Here is an 18,413-nt window from a genome sequence, read left to right as displayed (position 1 = left end):
ACAGTCTCCAAACCAAGGGAAAAAGAAGTGACATCCAGCAACAACAAGTTCTACACCTTCGCATTAGCCTCATGGCTGAGGATTGCAGCCGGAACAGGAGCACCATAGGCAACCGCCTCATCGACATTAATCCTTTTGCAGAGCTTCTTCCCATCGAAGAAGTCCTGCAACAATTGCTGAACCTTGGGGATCCTAGTCGACCCTCCAACCAGAACCACATCATCGACATTGCTCTTATCCATCTTTGCATCCCTCAAACACTTCTCGACAGGCTCTATACACTTCAAGAATAAGTCCATGTTAAGCTCCTCAAACCTGGCTCGGGTGATGTTTAATTGGAAGTCAGTATCCTCATACAAAGAGTCAATCATAATACTTGTTCGAATATTAGATGACAGGTTCCTCTTAGCCATTTCACAATTAGTCCGCAACTTCCCAAGAGCCTTAACTCCAGTAATTTTCTTCTTATGCATTGCGTCGAACTCTTGAACGAAATGCTTCACCATTCTACGGTCAAAATCTTCACCTCCCACACTACAAAAAAACTTGTCATTCGCCACGTGGCTACAATAGTGGTTACTGTAGCCACATGTCCAGATAGCCACATGTCATAGTGATAACGTGGCAGCATGCAGCTGGGAGACGTTCGGCCACGTGGATTTATAAACGTGGCCGTGTGGCCACGTGTATTTATACATGTGGCCGTTCGGACACGCATCATTGAAACTCCTATTATTTTACCAATAATTAATATTAAGTTTGAAAAAAACATAAATTGAATTATATCATTTATTAATATAATTTAGTTTTTAAGTATATTAAATTAAATGTTTTATATTCTTTGATTATGGTACAATCCAGACGGGAGCATCTATTATGAGGTTATTAGGGACCCGGAGAGAAATTGGATGCTCCAGAGAAGGAAGAAGATTGTGTTGCAGTACAATGCTACAACACAACCCGTAGGACGAGCCTGCAATCGTTTTAGGTGTGCTACGGGAATGCTTGTGAGGAGCGGGTTTTTCATACATATGCGGGATGAATGGGCGAGGGTAGATAAACAGATTAAGAAGACTATGTGGGACACGCTGATGGTATGTTTATGAAACTAATTTTTTATTTATTTAAAATAAAACTTAGGGTTAAGTTTTTGTTGAATTTATAAAATTAATGCTTAAATTGAATGTGCAGGAAGAGTTTTATCTACCTGTATCCGTAGATGAGCGCAAGGAACAACATGAAGCGTGGGTTGATATTGGCCGTAAGCACCGCTCGTGAAAGTCGAAATTTAAAAAAGCGCTAGCTATTCGAGACGGTGACACGCCCAAGAGTATACGTGAGAGAGTGCCGGAGAAAGTTTTTGAGAAGTATGACACAGCAGATGTGGACTATGTACTGAACAAAAAAGGGTATGTAGGTCTTTGATTGTATTACTATAATGTTGTGTATGATGGATAGAGGATTCAGAGTCGACGATTATGGCCTAACGTTTGTCAACTTCACTCACCTCGTCCACAGGGGAGAACTGCTTACTGACGAGCCTTACGTGCTTACATCTCAGGTAGACCAAGTGTTTTATGTCGAGGATGGAAGGAACCCAAACTGGGTTTGTGCCGTGAGGACTAAACCGCGCAACGTGTACGATGTTGGTCAGGGGGAAGGGAGTAGTGATGCAGATTATGCATATCACGAGTGTGTACCGCTCGTACTACCCACTGATGACCTGCATGATATGAATGATGAATTCGATCACGACAGGCCCGACATTGATCCGATTGAAACTCTTGTTATACAATGATTGCTATATTTATTGTTGGTACAATTCGCTTAAACTCAAAATACTTTCTTATTTTGCATAGAGCTCATTGTATAATATGCATATTTTTTTTTAATATCAAAACTAATACGAATTTCAAATAATTTGTCTACATTTTTGTTCGCAGGTTTCGATGGACCAGAGACCCCCTACTTGCACACATCGTGCACCACACGTACCCGTGCCTTGCACGACTACATCCACACTGGCGATGTTAGCGGCACTACATACCACACCCTGGCCACACCACCCGGACGCCGTTTATAGACCATTGCCCCCGGGTACGACGGGGATGAGCTCATCAGATCCCGGGCAGACGAGCGCAGCTGGATATTCTGCTTCTCCATACCCACCTACGTCCACACCGGCGATGTCAGTGGCACTACATACTACATCGTGGCCACACCACCCGGACGCCGTTTATAGACCATTGCCCCCGGGTACGGTGGGGATGAGCAGGTTAGATCCCGGCCAGACGAGCTCAGCTGGATACCCGACGTTCTCGCAGTTGGGGATCACCTCACCCGGTCATATTGATCGATGGTGGGCGCGAGAGTGTCATGATCTGAGCAGATTCCCGTTGTATTATCCATACCCCCTTACACCACCTATGCCAGTCAACCCTGATAGTGAGACTCAGGATGACAGATTCCCGCTGTCACAGCGGGGGGGGGGGGGGATGCCTATGCCGGCTATGCGGTCGGGACAGATGTCGGCACCGGCAGGGGGCCAGGGCCCGGCACATGGGGAGAGTCAGGTGCCTGTTTATGGACAAAGCCAGTTGCCGCTTTCTGGGGAGAGTCAGGACCCGGATGTGGGGGAGAGCCAGATGCCCCATGAGGGGGACGATGTGACGTTGGGTCTTGATCAGTTGGCCCATGATGTCCCCCAGGATATGTCTTCGGATGACGATCATCATGATGAGCCTCACCCGGTAGATGAGGTAGGCGAAGAGCATGCTGGCGACCCAGCGACCGAGCTCATAGCGATCGACCATATTCGGCTGATGGGTAAGTACATTTTTATACATAATTATATCTTAATTTAATCAGTCCGTATAATATTTAAATTGAATTTTTAATTTATTAATATAATTAAGTTATTTAGTGTTAATATATTAATGTTTTATATTTATTGACTAGGGTATAACCCAGACAGGAGCATCTATTTTGAGGTGATTAAGGACCCAGAGAGAAATTGGGTGCTCCCGAGGGGGAAGAAAGTTGTGTTGCAGTACAATGTTGCAACACAACCCGTGGGACAAGCATGCAATCGTTATAGACGGGCTGCGGGCAAGCTTTTACGGAACGGGTCCCACATTTACTTGCGGGACGAATGGGCAAAGGTAGATAAGCAGATTAAGCGGGCTATGTGGGATGCCATAATGGTATGTGTATGAAACTAATATATGTATTTAGTGAAATTAAAGTTAAGATTAAGTTTTTGTTGAACTGCTAAAATTAATCCTTAAATTGAATGTGCAGCAAGAATTTTATGTATCCGTATCCGTCGACCAGCGTCTGGCACAGAACGAATTCTGGGGCGATATGGGCCGTAAGCACCATTCGTGGAAGTTGAAGTTGAGGACCCAGCTAAATATTCGAGACGGTGACACACCATTGACAATACGTGCGAGAATGCCATATACGTTTTTTGATAAGTATGACCGAATGGATGTGGAGGACGTACTGCACGAGTGGTGCACAAAAAGAAATCAGGTATGTAGGTCTTTGAATGTATTACTATAATGTTGTGTTTTTTTAATAAACAGTTCATTTAATCATAGCACATAAGTAATTAAGTGTGTCAATTCTTACATTTTTTTTCGGAATGTTCAATGCAAAGGCGAGGTCTGAACGAATGAAGCGGCTGCGGGAGCAGAATGACATCCCCCATAGTCTGGGGTCCAAAAGTTATGCCAGATTTAATCACGATGAGGTATGAAACAATATGTAAATGTTTTAATTCTTATTTGTGCGTAATTGTTCTTTCTTAACATTAAATGAATATCCAATGTTTGTTATATATTTATACTGTATGGCGACAGGCATCTACATCTGGCACGCCCCCCACTCGCGCCGAGTCGTTTGTGAAGACGCACACAAGGAAAGACGACACTTATCTGAACGAGCGGACATGGGACCTATGCGTATGCTACTGTTCTATGTTATTAATATTTATTAGTTATGCGTGTGATAAAGTATTTATTAATTACCAGTGTATTGTATGTTGACGACGTACAGGAGCGGATGACACAGAGTTTGTCCACTGATCCTGCTGCCACGGATTCCGTTTCATCAGATATGGTGCGTTGGGCACCTGGGGATGCGTACGAGCAGGCAGTTGGGCGACCCGAGTATGGGGGTAGGGTTCGGCAGGTTGGGCCGAACGTTACTCCTGTTCGCGGGACTTGTTTCTCGTATAGGGCCCGCACACGGGGGGGACCGGCCGAGGGCACGTCTCAGGATTGGGCTGCCCACAAAATTGCAGAGATGGATATCATGTTACAGGTCGAGAGAGAGAGAGAGGAATGACGGGTTGGAGGGCATAGTGCGGGCCGAGAGAGAGCGGGCTGACAGCATGGAGCAGCGCATACGACAGTTTGATGCTATGGAGCAGCGCATGCGACAGTTTGGGGCCTTCATGTCCTCTATAGGATTATCGTTTGTATGCCCTGGTGCTCAGCAGTCTTCACCTGCACACGTAGGTAGTACGTCGTCTGTTAGTAGTGCGCCTGCAGGTATGGTTCATATTATGTATACACTTAGGTTTATTTTTAATTTGTTCTCATTACTTGTTTAAATTTGCATATAATATTATATAGGTTAATTATTTTTATTACTTGCAGGTAATGCGACAACGATTGGTCCGGTGTCGCCTGTTGGACAATTGCTGAGCCAACAATCCCCTCTCGGGACTCCATCGCCCGTCACACCATCTCTTGCGGGACAATCGCCGGTTGGCGAGTTCACGCCCGGGACTGCACCTCGTGATCCGCAACGATGTCCTCCAGATTTGTAGATATTTTGTGTTTTTTTTTTTTGTTAGTAACGAATAACTTTATTAGATCAAGATTTTCAAATTTGTTAATATTGTTGTGTAAGTATTTGTTGTTAGTAACGAATACATTTATTAGTATATGGTATTCAAATTTTTAAATATTGTTGTTTTGATTAATTTGTGTATTTTGATTTTGTGATATTTTTAGATAAAATAATTTTGCAGAATTTTAGTATATATATATATATATATATATATATATATATATATATATATATATATATATATATATATATATATATATATATATTTTAAATAAAAAGAAATTAAAAAACAGAATTAAATATTAAGAAAAAAATCGGCCAATTGGCCACGTGTATAATAATACACGCGGCCAACAGTTGGCCGCGTGTACAATAATACACGCGGCCAATTGTGCAATTAGTGTCACCCGGATTCACCACGTGTATTTACGTGGCCACTTGCACGTGGCTAACAGTTCGCCATGTGTACAGTGACCGTACACGTGGTGAATTGCAAGTGGCAAAAAATATTTTTTTTTTGTAGTGCTTTTAGGTGATCATTTTCATCTTTTCACCTCTACAACCTGCCTCCATCGTCGTTCTTTTCTTCGCCGCCGCTGGTTGTCTTTTACTAGCTCCTTTAGATTATCATCTTCAGGATTTTATGTTTTGTTTTTTTTTGTTTTTTTGTTTTAATTTTGTCAGAATCTGTCGTTTCCGAGCCGCTGTAGACCAGCTTCCTTTTACATTGCATATGTAGATTTACCGGTTTCTGCTGTTTTAGATCTTGTTCTTCCTTTGCTCGAGTCGGTTGTTCCCCATCTTCGATTGGTAATAGATTATCTGATGGGTCGTGCCCAAGCTCACAGTGCAACTCCTTTCGAAGGTCCTAGTAACCTACTGAAGGACTCTGCGGGGCACGTTGTTTTTCACGAAGCTTCATGGCACTCTGTGATGAAGGAGAGGGACATGGTTAGGTTGCGAGAGAGATACTATATACCTGATTCTATAGTTCTTTACCCTCCCAATCCTTACGAGGGTGCTCTGGTAGATGACAACCTCGATGAGTTTGTCTTTTTGAAGAAATTCTCAAAGCTAGCCTATGGCTTCCATTCCTGAGGTTGGTTAAGGAGGTGCTTTCTACCCTCCATTTAGCTTCAGCCCAACTTATGCCCAATGGCTAGAGGGTTTTAGTTTCTTGCTGAACTTTTGAACTAGGACTTGAGTACTTACTTTAGCAGGATAATTGCTGCTCCCCTAGCAGCTAGCTAGGCATAAGTCCCTTTTTTCCCTGCGTCCTCGTCCTCAAATTGTTCAGAGCCTGGCCGTAACTAGCCTTCGAGGTGTCAGCTGGGGCAGAGCGTCGGACGAAAAGTGAGTCTAGCTGCGAGCCACTTGTTGGGTGGGTTGCATTTTCTCTCGAGCCCCCTCATCTTGAACTCCAATTCATCTGCATCATAGGCCCACAATCGATTGTGGTTGGTTGTGGTTGCGGTTATTCTCTACTAATTGTAATTGCAACCGGTTTAGGTGGTTATAATTTTTAAATAATTGCAATCACAACCGCTAAGCTGATTAGAGGTTAATCGCAACCGGCGGTTATATAGTCATTGAAGACTGATTATCAACTAGTAACTACTTTCCATAAAAATTCAATTTTTTTTTATCAATAAATTGTTTCACTATTTCAATTTTTTTTTTTTAAAAAAAAATAATAATAATAACAACATATTAAAATAAATGACAAGAGAGCTTTTTTATGATTAAGATTTGGATGAAAATAGGCATTTTGGTAGGATTATATTGCTAGGTTGGATGCGGATATGATGGTGAAGATTCACTTTGCATTTGTGTTGAATTAAGTTCCAAATTCCAATTGGATAAGCTTTCAGAGATCGAAAAAAAAAAAACTGTCACTGAGAAAAAAAAGTCCCTAGCCTAAGAGGAGAATGTAGTTTTTTTCTCGTCCTACTCTAAGATTAAGAAGTAGATTTTTGTATTTGTTGTGGTTTTTTTCATCTTTAGGATTGAGAAGTAGATTTCTGTCTTTGTTGTGATTTTTCTCGTCCTGTTTAAGGATTGAGAAGTAGAATTCTGTCTTTATTGTGGTTTTTCTCGTTCTGTTCTGGGATTGAGAAGTAGATTTCTGTTTTTGTTGTGTGTTTTCTCCTTTGGGGTTTATTTTTATGTTTGTAGTTCGTATTGTGGGTTAGATTGCCATAAAGTCCACCCTAATTCGGGAATGAAAACCAATCTGGGATGAATGCTTTCACGGTCCTGGGTGAAATCGGTTCTGTTCTAGTGTGGTGTAATCCCAGGGTTTGTCTAGGGAGTATTCCTACTATGGCATCATGGAGCGACGACGACTAGTTGGTCAAGCCCATGACATAAGCAGAGGAGGCAGCAGTAATTATGTGGCAAAGAAAATTGCTCTAACTTCCTCGGGAAGATCGGACGTAATTGTAGAAGACGTGATTATACATGAGTAGTTTCTTCTCGAGTTTTTGGGGACAAAATGGTTATTGTAAACTTCCGGCATGAAGAATGTTATGGAGAAATTTAGGTGTGTGAATAGTTTTGTTTTCCAGCGTGTTTTCAGGAAACTATATCCTCAGAGTCTAGGACTTTGTTTTCTGTAGATGATTTTTGCTCTATTGGTTTTATGATTGAAATTAGATCTATTATTTCAAAGAAAAAATATTCCAATTGGATAAGCATATACTATTGGACATAAATGTATATCATATCTTAGCTATCTCGGAGATTGTCTTTGAACCATTTTGTTGCGTATATTTTTAACAATTCGAAATTTTGGGAATCAGATTAATTGCTCCTCGTAGGTTGTAATTGATTTATACAAAAACAATAAAGTTGTAAATTGGATAATTAAATTAATCATTTTCTATTATATAATATATATTAGAGCATTCTTAATTGCTTAACAATTTTTACCTTTAGGCTAAAATGACTAACCAATTCACTAAAAAGTCCTTCCATCCGATTATGCAAATCAAATGCAAAATGCATTTATGATACATGTGGAGTTGCACTATTCAAACATGCATTTATTTATTTATTTGTATTTCAAAGTATGTCTATATGACAAAATCTATGTGTCATTTTAAGGTTACACTTATGCAAACTACCTTAGATGAGAACAAAATTTTTGCTGACTTTATAGCAAATAATTATCCAAAAAAATAAAAATGAACGGCAATGTTTAAAAAATGACTTATCGTTGAAAAAATATCTTAGAATTAAAATAAAGATAGATAAAGAAAGAATAAAAAAAATAATATTTAAATGATATAGTGAAATAATAGATAATTCGATGCATAGTATATTTAGAAACACATTAGTTAAAATAAATAAAGTAAGTTTTGATTAGCTATTTTGCATATAAAAATACATAAGCTCTTACAAACCAATTATCGATTATTAACCGCTTTCCTCAATTTCTATAATAGGTAACTGCAACCGCCCCATTCCTCCACAGAACCCCACTACGAAAAGATAACCCCTTGTCCTCCTCTGGCTACCAGAGCTCCGTGTTCCTCTCTCCTCCGTAGTGCCACCTCTCTCACACACCTTCTTCAAATTCAAGCCCAAATCCTCGTACATTCCCTCTCCAAAATTAGGTGCTCGCCAAGCTTGTCGACCTCTAATTTCATTGGCTATGCTCACTTTGTGTTCGACGAAATCCTTTCCCCGACCAATTTCCCTTGGAACACCTTGATTAGAAGCTAACACACTCCAAGGTTCACCTCAAGAGTCCTTGTTTCTCTACCTCAAACTACGAGAAGGCATCATACCCATTTGTTCTTAAGGCCTGCTCGACCCTTATGTACGTCGATCACTCCTGGTGAACAAATTAATAATGAAATTGGAAAATAAATAAATAATGGAATAACGTGGTTCGGTCTATGATCTATGTTCAAATGATAAAGCTCTAAAGGATACATTTTAATCTTATTTACTGAAAATAATAATAAAAGACAACGAAAGTAACAATTGGCACTTCAAGAGGCCAAATTCTTCTTTAGTACACATCTATAATTTCACGAATTTTGATTCAAATACTTCGATATCTTTTCATTGATTCACAGATTAAATACAATAAATTAATAACTAAACATAACTCGCCCACTTGCCCATCTTCAGGCTACGTGATAATAACTCTCCAAATAAGTGACCCACTACCTTATAAACTACACATAAGAGCACTCTCAATAGTTTGTGTATATCTCAATTCAAAATAGCTAACCAAAACTCATTACAATTTGACAATTGTCTCATACAATTCATTAATACAAATTAAATTTTTTTAAAAAATAATTAAAGGAAAGCAACAAAAAAAATAAAATGTCTTGGTTGGTTCGGCCGACCAGAAGGCCAAATGGGAGGGGGGAACCATCCCTTGGTTTGAGCCCTTGATGTAGGATTCAATAGACTGATTTGCCATAAAAAAAAAAAATGCTAGTATATTGGAAAAGAAACATGCACCACTAAACCTGTGGTAGGTTTCTCCTTCTCGTATGCACTTTTTTTCGTAGTTCATTCTTCGTAGCCGTCGGAGGTCGTTGGAGCTTACCGCCTGCCGGAGTTCACTACAATTTGCCACCGGCCGATTGTGCGGAGTTCTTTAGGGTCTGTTGCCAAAATCCACCACCAAGACTGCTGAAATCTGCTGCTAGAATTCACTGTATGTCACCAAAATTTGATGCAGGTGTTTGCCGGAGGTTGCCATAAGTCATTGGTTATTTTTGGCCGCCGTCAGAGGATGTCAGCCATTGCCTGCTGTCGCTTATTTTTCGTACGAATCAAATGTCAACAAATATTTTCAGCTGAAATCATTTTTTGATTTCATTGAAAATATTTTTAAGAAAAAATATTTACGTTGAAACAAACTGAACCTAAATTTAGCTTCAAAAATGAAAACCTAGCTAGATAAGATATTAGGCAAATATGCCACATCTAAAGCGTTGATTGGATCTTTGCTGGTTTTGCTAAGCTCTAATGCCGTGAGAGCACCGAACACCAAGAAGTAGAAGAGCTTCATTCTCGGCCTCGCTAATCAATCTCAGAGAGAGAGAGAGAGAGAGAGAGAGAGAGAGAATGTCTGGAATGGAAGAGGGGAGATTTCAACTCCGTTAATTTCTTTAAATGCCCGTTAATTAGCTGCTAAATATGTGAACATTTTTATACCTTACATTTTCTTTTAACAAATTCATGATTCCTATGATCCGATCCATTTGAAGTGAAATACGATCATTTCATGTAATTGATTTAAGATTTAATATTTAGATAACACGGAAGATGTTTATATTACACTCATTATTAACACGACTAGCGAATTTGATGTGAACTCAATAATACATTTGTAGGTTGCAGTTAAGAAATTGATCCGTTTAATTAAATGAGTCACGTTATGGTTGACATTTATATATAGTCTTATATTCATGCATGTTTTAACACAGTTCAAACCCTATACGCGACATTTAGGGCTGCCAATTTTTTACACGACTCACAAACTAAACTCGAACCCAACATGAAACTAGCGAATTATGATTGAAAAGTTTGACCTGTTTAATTAAATGAATCGGATTAAGATTGATATATTTGTTTTACATTCATAACTCGACACAACCTTAATTATATACGAGTACAAATTGTTATCTCTACATGTAATGCATGACAAATGAATGCGGCTCGAGCACCACTGCTCTATGATCTCTTTCTTCAAGTTGTAATTCCCCAAAATCAATCCTCCTTATATATATATATATATATTTTTTTGGGCGGGGGGCAATAGAGAGCCTATTTGGCAACCTGTTTTGGAAACAGGTTTTATGTTTCCAAAACAGCAAAACATGTTTCATCACTGCAGAGAGACGTTTGGCTGCTTGTTTTAGAAACAAAAACATGGAAAACAAAAACAAGGAGAAACACGAAAACAGGAAACAATTTCAACCTGTTTTCGAAAATAGGTTTCTATTTTCACTAAAATATTGACCAAAATACGCACTTCAACTTAAGTTCACAGTGCTGGATAGTTGCCTTGATCTGTGGTTCTAATCTTAACAGCTTCATTTTCCTCTGCCTTCTTACAAGAATGCCTCCCTTACTTTCATTCATTGGAGCTTCCCCCTCTTTATTTTCTTTCTGTAACTCACACCAGACCAAAGAGAACTATAGAGAGAAGTGTTGAGAGAGAACGAGTAGAGTGAGAGAGAGAGAACGATAGAGAGATGGTGTGAGAAAGGAATCGGTGAGGATGGTGAGTGAAAGGGGTGAAGCCGTGGAATGGGTGGTGGCAAGAACCCATGGCCCTGTCTTTCAGGAGTACCACACCGAGGAGAGTATGTACAATGTTGTTTGACAGTTTGGAAGATCCGGTATGATACTTTGCAATTGCCGCACAAGGTTGTGGCTCAAGAGGTTGATGGGTTTGTGAAATTCGGTCAAGGAGATGGGTCTGCTTATTTGTTTGACCCCGATATATACACGGACGGGAGAATTTTGGTGCAAGGGATTGATGGGGTTTTGTTCCCACCGTATGAGGAAACGAATACATAGAAAAAAACAGCTCCGGTTGTTAAGGTTGTCACCAAACCCAGAAGAGGTATGTTATAGAGACAGTTAAAATTGCTTATGTTGATGTTGTTTATTATGTCGATACCCATTCACATGGACTCCTCTAAAGGCTCTAGATTTTGGAAAATGCTTATTAATTCCGTTCCCCTGCTTATTGACAAGTCTGTTTGGCGTGTCAAAGATGGGAACCTTTCTTTTTGGCGGGATAAGTAGATGGAGTCAGGTCCTATATGTCAGAAGGTTCAGATATCTGATTTGCCTTTATTAAAAATAAAAGACTGCATAGTTGAGCATAGTTGGGATGTGGACATGGTTGTTCAGCTTGTGGGTCAAGAGGTTGCTGATGATATTTTCTCTCAGGTTGATGGAACTAAACAGGAATGGATCGGTTAATTTGGCTTGGTAGTAGGGATGTGAAATTTTCAACAAAAAGTGTTTGGGACTGGCTTCGTATTTCGGTTCCAAAGCACTAATGGACAAACTGGATTTGGCACTCTGCTTTACCAAAAAAATATTCAGTTGTTGTGTGGAAGGCAATGACAAATAGCTTGAGTGTGGACAACCGGATAAGGCGTATTGGTATCTCTATAGCCTCAAAATGTGAATGTTGTCCGCAGGGCGACATTGAGGACCTGGATCATGTGCTCTACAGTGGCAAGATTGCGGCTAAGCTTTGGAAAATGTGCTCTAGTTTCCTGGGTATGCCTTATGTGGCTACTAGGTCTTGGTTGAGTACTGTTGAAGCTTGGTTTCGTAGATCCAAAAAATCCACAATGGTTGGTAATTTGATTGGATTGATTCCCTGTATCATTATTTGGAACCTATGGATATGGAGATGTTCGGCTCGTATGGAGGGACAAAAGGATTGCTTTAATGTTTTGTGGCGGAAGGTTAAATACTGGATTCATTGGGTTGGCTTGAGGCTAAGGGATACCGGTAATTTGCATCATCGTAATCAAGCAATTCTTAAAGAATTAAATCTGCCGGCTGTATCTCCTGCGAAAAGTAAGTTCATTGCAGTTGCTTGGGAGAAGCCAGAGCTGGGTTGGTTTAAATTAAATACGGATGACAGTAGTTTGGTGAATCCGGGTATTTCAGGTGCGGGGGGACTGATTAGAGACCATAAAGGTAATTTAATCGCTGCTTTTTCGGAGTATATTGGTATTGGTTCTAATAATAAAGCAGAATTATTGGGGGTTCTTATTGGTTTGCGAAAATGTAAGGCGATGGGTTTACGTAATATTGTTGTTGAACTTGACTCTTCTCTGATTGTGACTTGGTTCGAGAAAGGTAGTTGTCGGGTTTGGTATTTGGAGGATTTTTGGGAGGAAATAGTTCTTCTTCTCAGTGGCCTGAATACTCGGTTTAACCATGTGCTTAGAGAAGGTAACCAAGCTGCGAACTGGCTCAATAAACATGGTAGTGCGGGGATTACGCATGATTATAATTCGAATAATATTCCCAAGGAACTCAAAGGGATTTTACGGGTAGACAAATGTGGTTTACCTTGCTTAAGAATAAAGTGAGTTGTGTTTTGTCTTTCATGGGATGTTTTCTTTGTAATTCCTGTGATTTTTAGATGTTATCACGGTATTCCTCCGCCAAAAGTGAGGCTTTATTCTAATAAAATTGGGCCGGGATCACTATTGGACATGTGATCTCGTCTTTTCTTTAAAAAAATAAAAAAAAAGGGATTGAGATGTGTTGCTTGATAGAGAGACACCACAATAACTGTTCATTTAATTTTATTACTACTTTAAGTGTGTCAATGCTTACATTTTATGAAATGTTCAATGCGTAGGCGACCTGTGAACGGATGAAGCGGATGCGAGAGCAGAATGACCTCCCCTATTGTTTGGGATCCAAAAGTTATGCCGGATTTAATCACGATGAGGTACGAACAAATATATGTAGATGTTTTTCAATTTATCAAACAATTTTTTTTTACATTAAATGAATATTACTGTTTGTTGTATATTTCAACTGGATGGCGACAGACATCTACATCTGACACGCTCCCCACTCGCGCCGAGTTGTTCGTGAAGACGCACACAAGGAAGGACGGCACTTACCTGAATGAACGTACACGGGTCTTATGCATATGATACTGATCTATTTTACTAATATTTATAAGTTATACGTGTGATAAAGTATGTATTCAATACATGTGTATTTTATGTTGACGACGTACATGAGAGGATGACGTATAATTTATCCATTGATTCTGCCGCCACGCAGAGTGTCTCAGAAGACACGGTGTGTTGGGCACTAAACAACGCGTACGAACAGGCGTTGGGGAGGCCTGAGTACGCGGGGAGGGTTCGGCAGGTTGGCCCGAACGTTACTCCTGTTCGTGGGATGTGTTTCTCGTACCGGGCTCGCTCACAACGGGGACCATCTCAGGGCACATCTTAGGACTGGGCCGTACATGACAGGAGGATGGCGACAATGGAGACGATGCTACGGACAGAGAGAGAAAGAGGAATGACGCCTTGGAGCAGCACATGCGACAACTCGAGGTCTTCCTCACCTCTATGGGTGTATTACATGTGAGTCCTGGTACTCAGCAGTCTCCACCGGCAAACGGAGCTAGTACGTCGTCTGTTAGTAGTGCATCTGCAGGTATGATTAATATTGTTTAAATTGCTTATTTTTAATTTGTTTTCATTACTTGTTTAAATTTGCATATAATTTTATATTTTTTAATTATTTTTATTACTTGAAGGTAATGCGACAACGATTGGTCCGTTATCGCCTATTGGACGACGGCTGAGCCAACACTCCCTTATCGGGACACCATTGCTTGCTACACCATCCCTTGCGCAGCAATCGCCCGTTGGCGAGTACACGCCTGGGACGGTACATCGTGATCCGCAGGGACAGCCTTCAGATTTGTAGATATTTTGTGTAATTATTTTTTGTTAGTAATGAACACGTTTATTTGTGTAATTAACAAACACGATATTAATTATTGATTTGTGTAATTTGATTTTGTGTTCGTAGTAAATTTAAAATGTTGTCTTAATATTTTTGTGATAGTTTTGGGTAAAATAGATTTTGTGATATTTTTGGGTGAAAAAAAAAAAATTAAAACAATAAATTAATTAATTAATTAATTTTTTTTTAAAAAAATTGCCACGTGGCACCTAGCCACGCACCAAAGTGGCAGCTGTCGACTGTGGCCACGTGTATCTAAGTACACATGGCTGACATCAGACATGTGTACTTTGGTACACGTAGCTGACAGTCAGCCACGTGTATTAAATACACGCGGCTGAAACGTCAGCCATGTGTATATTACACGTGTCTAACGTGTGGCAGCGTGTTTTATGGGACACGTGGCACAATGACAATGTGTATTCACTGTACACGTGACAAATTGTACAATTCGCAACAACCGGATCTACTACGCCGGTCGCCGCACACATGTGGCCATTTACACGTGGCAACCTGTTCGCCACGTGTATGGGCTCCGTTCACATGGCTACTTGCAAGTGGCAAACTGCAACTTTTTTTGTAGTGCCAATTAAGTGGGTACCACCAACTGTGGCTTTCACTTCAATGATACCATCTTCAATGGTGAGAAGTGAGACATCCAAGGTGCCACCACCAAGATCAAAGACGAGCATATTCTTCTCACCAGTTCTACCAAGATCAAGCCCATACGCTAAAGCAGCAGGACTTGTATCATTGATAATACGCATCACATTTAGGCCCGCAATGATACCAGCATCCACTGTGGCTTGACTTTGTGAGTGATTGAAACGAGCAGGAACAGAGATAACAACATTCTCGATCTTTGAACCACAATGAGCCTCTGCAATCTCCTTCATCTTCAGGAGAATCATTGAAGAGATTTCTTCAGCCAGAAACTTCTTTGTCTTGTACTTGTAGGTAACAAGAATAATGGGCCTCCCATTATCAGGGTCAGCAATCACCTTGAATGGCCACGATCTCATGTCATGTTGGACTTTGGCATCATTGAATCGCCTTCCAATCAAACGTTTAGAGTCTTTATATATATATATATATACCACCGATATGAAAATCAACATATATGTAAACACAGGGCTGGCTCAATATATTGTGGGGTCTAAGGCGACAATTTTAAATGGGCCTTTTATATATATTTTTTATTTAATAATTATTTTTCTTCCTTTTAAGATTTAACATTTTATTGCTAGTAATAAATTTGTCTGCAGAATTTTTTTAGATTCAATTATATATTTTTTTTATTCTTCTATTTTTAAAGCTTTTCATAAGTCATAACTAATCATATTTGTAGCATAAATTATAAAATATTATAAATAAAGAAGTGACATAAAAGAATAATAAAATAGAACCTGATTTATCAAAAACGCCTCGCTCTATAATAAAATCATGTAACAATTTTAACCTCCATAAGACAATTTTTTTTTAATAATTAGTAACTAATTTATACGGACAAAATAATAAACTGACATCCTTTCATAATTTCATCTGCCTAATATTAGTTTATTTATATAAGCTTTTGTTGAAAAAAATTAGTAATACTATTTTATAAGAGCATCCCTAGCAACTTCCATTTCCTTCCCCTTCATTTTTTCTAAATGTAGGGAATAAAACTACTTTTTACTTCCCTATCAAAAAATACCCCACAGCAGCTTCCCTTCATTTTTCCCTATATCATTAAAATATTATTTTGTTACTTTTACTTTAATTAAAAGTAAGAAAAGAAAGAGATAAAGTAAGAGAGAGATTATATTTTTAGAATAAATAATTGAATGGGAGGTGAACAGTGCTTCCCAATGCATTGGGAAGCACTGTTCACTTCCTAGGGAACAGATAATTGTAGGGAAGTTGCTGTGGAATAATTTTTTTGACTTTCTTAAAATTTTTCCTAAAATTTAAGGAACAGATCTTTTATAGGGAAACTGCTAGTAATGCCCTAAGTAAATAACTCCTTTCCCTTATTGGTTTTTTTTTTTTTTTTTTTTTTTTTTTTTTTTTTTTAAAAGGTTACTTTTTCCTTATGGGAAAATGACCGAAAAGAAAAAGTAAAAGCAAAAAAAAGGTGTGGCTGTGAAAAGATGTGACAGCCACATCTTTTCACCTTCATCTCTTGTCAGAGATGTGAAACGGCCCTGTGTAAACAAGTCATTACAATATATAAAACAAATAAGCAAAGTTTTGAATGTAATGCACTGATTATTTGAGTATAAAATCATTGCCGTCGTATAATATTTTTGACAAAATTATTTTTTAAGAAAATAATTTTTTTAAAAATATTTTTTGGTGTTTGGTTTGTACAAAAAATTTATCAACAGCTAAAAAAAAATAAATCTAACAACTGTTGTCGGAATCTAGCAACATCTGATCACCGTCGCTAGATTCCGGTCGGTTCCGACCTGCTTGGCAAGATCCTAGCCAGATTTAGCCAAAATTCGGTCACTGGAGTCCGGCGACGGCGGCTGGATGTGTCGGATTTCGGAACCGGCAGGATTCCGGTACTTGCAAGTTTTCGACGAAAGTCGACTGTTTGAGCGTGATTTGTGAAGGTTGGTTGTATCGTTTAAAAAAGAGTTGAACGCATCTGTTGTCAGGGGAAAATGGTCAACTGCGTGGTTTACGCTTAAAAAGCGTAAAATGGTTTTTGTCGTAAAATATTTTCAGAGAAATAATTTTTCAGGAAAAATATTTTTCGTCGAAATTTTTTTTGGTGTTTGGTACATACAAAAAATTACAAATATTTTTTATATTTTTATTTAATCATATTAATTTTAAAAAAATTAATAAAAAATAAGATAAAAAGAATTTTTTTTTTTATATATATTTGGAACATACGAATTCCGGGAAAATGGTCGGATCTCGGCCAATTGACCGGAAACTTGCCATCCTGGCCGGAGATTCGGCCATAATGGCTGTATCCGTCCAAGATCCCGGCCGTTCTGATCAGATTCCGACCAGACTGGCTGAAATCTGGCACTGTACTGCCAAAATCCGGTGAAGGTAGCTGGACGTCGCTGGATTCCGGCATAATTTGTCAGATGGTCCATGCCGAAATCCGGAGATAGTCAACTGCTTGAACATAAAGGTCGACTACGTTTGCCATCTACAGAAAATGATTTAAAAAACATAAATCATTTTTCGAAATTTACTAAGCATTTTTGTCAAACGGAAATCATTTTCCGGTTGACCATTATTTTCGCCCCTACCAAAAGCGAGAAAATGCCGAAATCATTTTTTAGAAACCAGTTTACGCCGAAACAAACGAAGCATAAAACTCTAAAATATATACTCCTAACAGAGGACGAGGAACTCACCAAAAATAGTGTTGGTACGATTCAAGGGGGCTTGGTCCATGGCCTCATTGCCGATCATACGGCGAGCCTCATTGAAAGCTACAAAAGATGGTGTTTTTTTGTACCCAAGATGATTGGGTGTGATCTCCACCCGATTATGTTCCCAAACTGCCACGCAGAGTAGCATGTTCCCAAATCGATCCCAATCACCGGACGACCCTGGCCTTTGCCAGCAATTGCTTACAAGAACTAACAGGAAAAAAAAGAAAAAAAAAAAGAAAGAAAAAAGAGAAGATAATATTGAAAAGCAACGAAGAAATCTCTTGGATTCTTGAAGAGAAAGATCAGAGACTCGGCAGTACGTATGGTTTGGATAAGTTTTAGTATATATATATAGGTAAAAATTTCCCAATTACCAACTCAGAAGAACACATCTCATTGAAAAATTAGGGTTCATCGCTCCCGAAAATGCTTGACTCAGAAGAACACATCTCGGTTCGTTGAAATACGGTTTCTCGTTGAGAACCAGCGCAGTCCTAATTTTGGCTCGTACGAAAAAATCAACAACTGCGTAAAACAGAATCCAGCAACCGTCGTTGGAATCCAGTGATGTCCGGCCGCTGTTGCCAGATCCAAGTAGAAATTTTCAAACTGGCCAGAATCTAATCTGCCGGAATCCGGCAAAGTCTCCAAATTCAG

General features: G+C 39.2%; 2 protein-coding genes across 2 annotated transcripts; one reads left to right on the top strand and one right to left on the bottom strand.

Moving 5' to 3' along the window:
- Window positions 1-50: 50 nt before the first annotated feature.
- LOC133878317 (heat shock cognate 70 kDa protein-like) lies at window positions 51-17,901 on the bottom strand. The gene is made up of 3 exons (XM_062316848.1): window positions 17,736-17,901; window positions 14,957-15,445; window positions 51-526 (listed from the first exon to the last, which is right to left on the bottom strand). The coding sequence occupies exons 1-3, from the start codon at window positions 17,899-17,901 to the stop codon at window positions 51-53; spliced, it is 1,131 nt and encodes a 376-aa protein (XP_062172832.1).
- LOC133878319 (uncharacterized) lies at window positions 4,151-4,854 on the top strand. The gene is made up of 2 exons (XM_062316849.1): window positions 4,151-4,556; window positions 4,665-4,854. The coding sequence occupies exons 1-2, from the start codon at window positions 4,175-4,177 to the stop codon at window positions 4,835-4,837; spliced, it is 555 nt and encodes a 184-aa protein (XP_062172833.1). The 5' UTR covers window positions 4,151-4,174; the 3' UTR covers window positions 4,838-4,854.
- Window positions 17,902-18,413: the final 512 nt, after the last annotated feature.

Source organism: Alnus glutinosa, chromosome 9 (assembly GCF_958979055.1).
Source record: "Alnus glutinosa chromosome 9, dhAlnGlut1.1, whole genome shotgun sequence".
NCBI lineage: Eukaryota > Viridiplantae > Streptophyta > Magnoliopsida > Fagales > Betulaceae > Alnus > Alnus glutinosa.
This window is presented reverse-complemented; position numbering and strand designations above follow the sequence as displayed.

What these genes read in the sequence shown, in the direction of transcription:
- LOC133878319 (XM_062316849.1), top strand. Translation starts at nt 4,175, where the DNA reads ATGGGGGTAGGGTTCGGCAGGTTGGGCCGAACGTTACTCCTGTTCGCG. An exon ending in TGTTAGTAGTGCGCCTGCAG is followed by an intron (nt 4,557 to 4,664) that starts GTATGGTTCATA and finishes TATTACTTGCAG; the next exon opens with GTAATGCGACAACGATTGGT.
- LOC133878317 (XM_062316848.1), bottom strand. Translation starts at nt 17,901, where the DNA reads ATGCTACTCTGCGTGGCAGTTTGGGAACATAATCGGGTGGAGATCACA. An exon ending in TCGTACCAACACTATTTTTG is followed by an intron (nt 15,446 to 17,735) that starts GTGAGTTCCTCG and finishes ATATATATAAAG; the next exon opens with ACTCTAAACGTTTGATTGGA. An exon ending in TGGTGGTACCCACTTAATTG is followed by an intron (nt 527 to 14,956) that starts GCACTACAAAAA and finishes GTAGTGTGGGAG; the next exon opens with GTGAAGATTTTGACCGTAGA.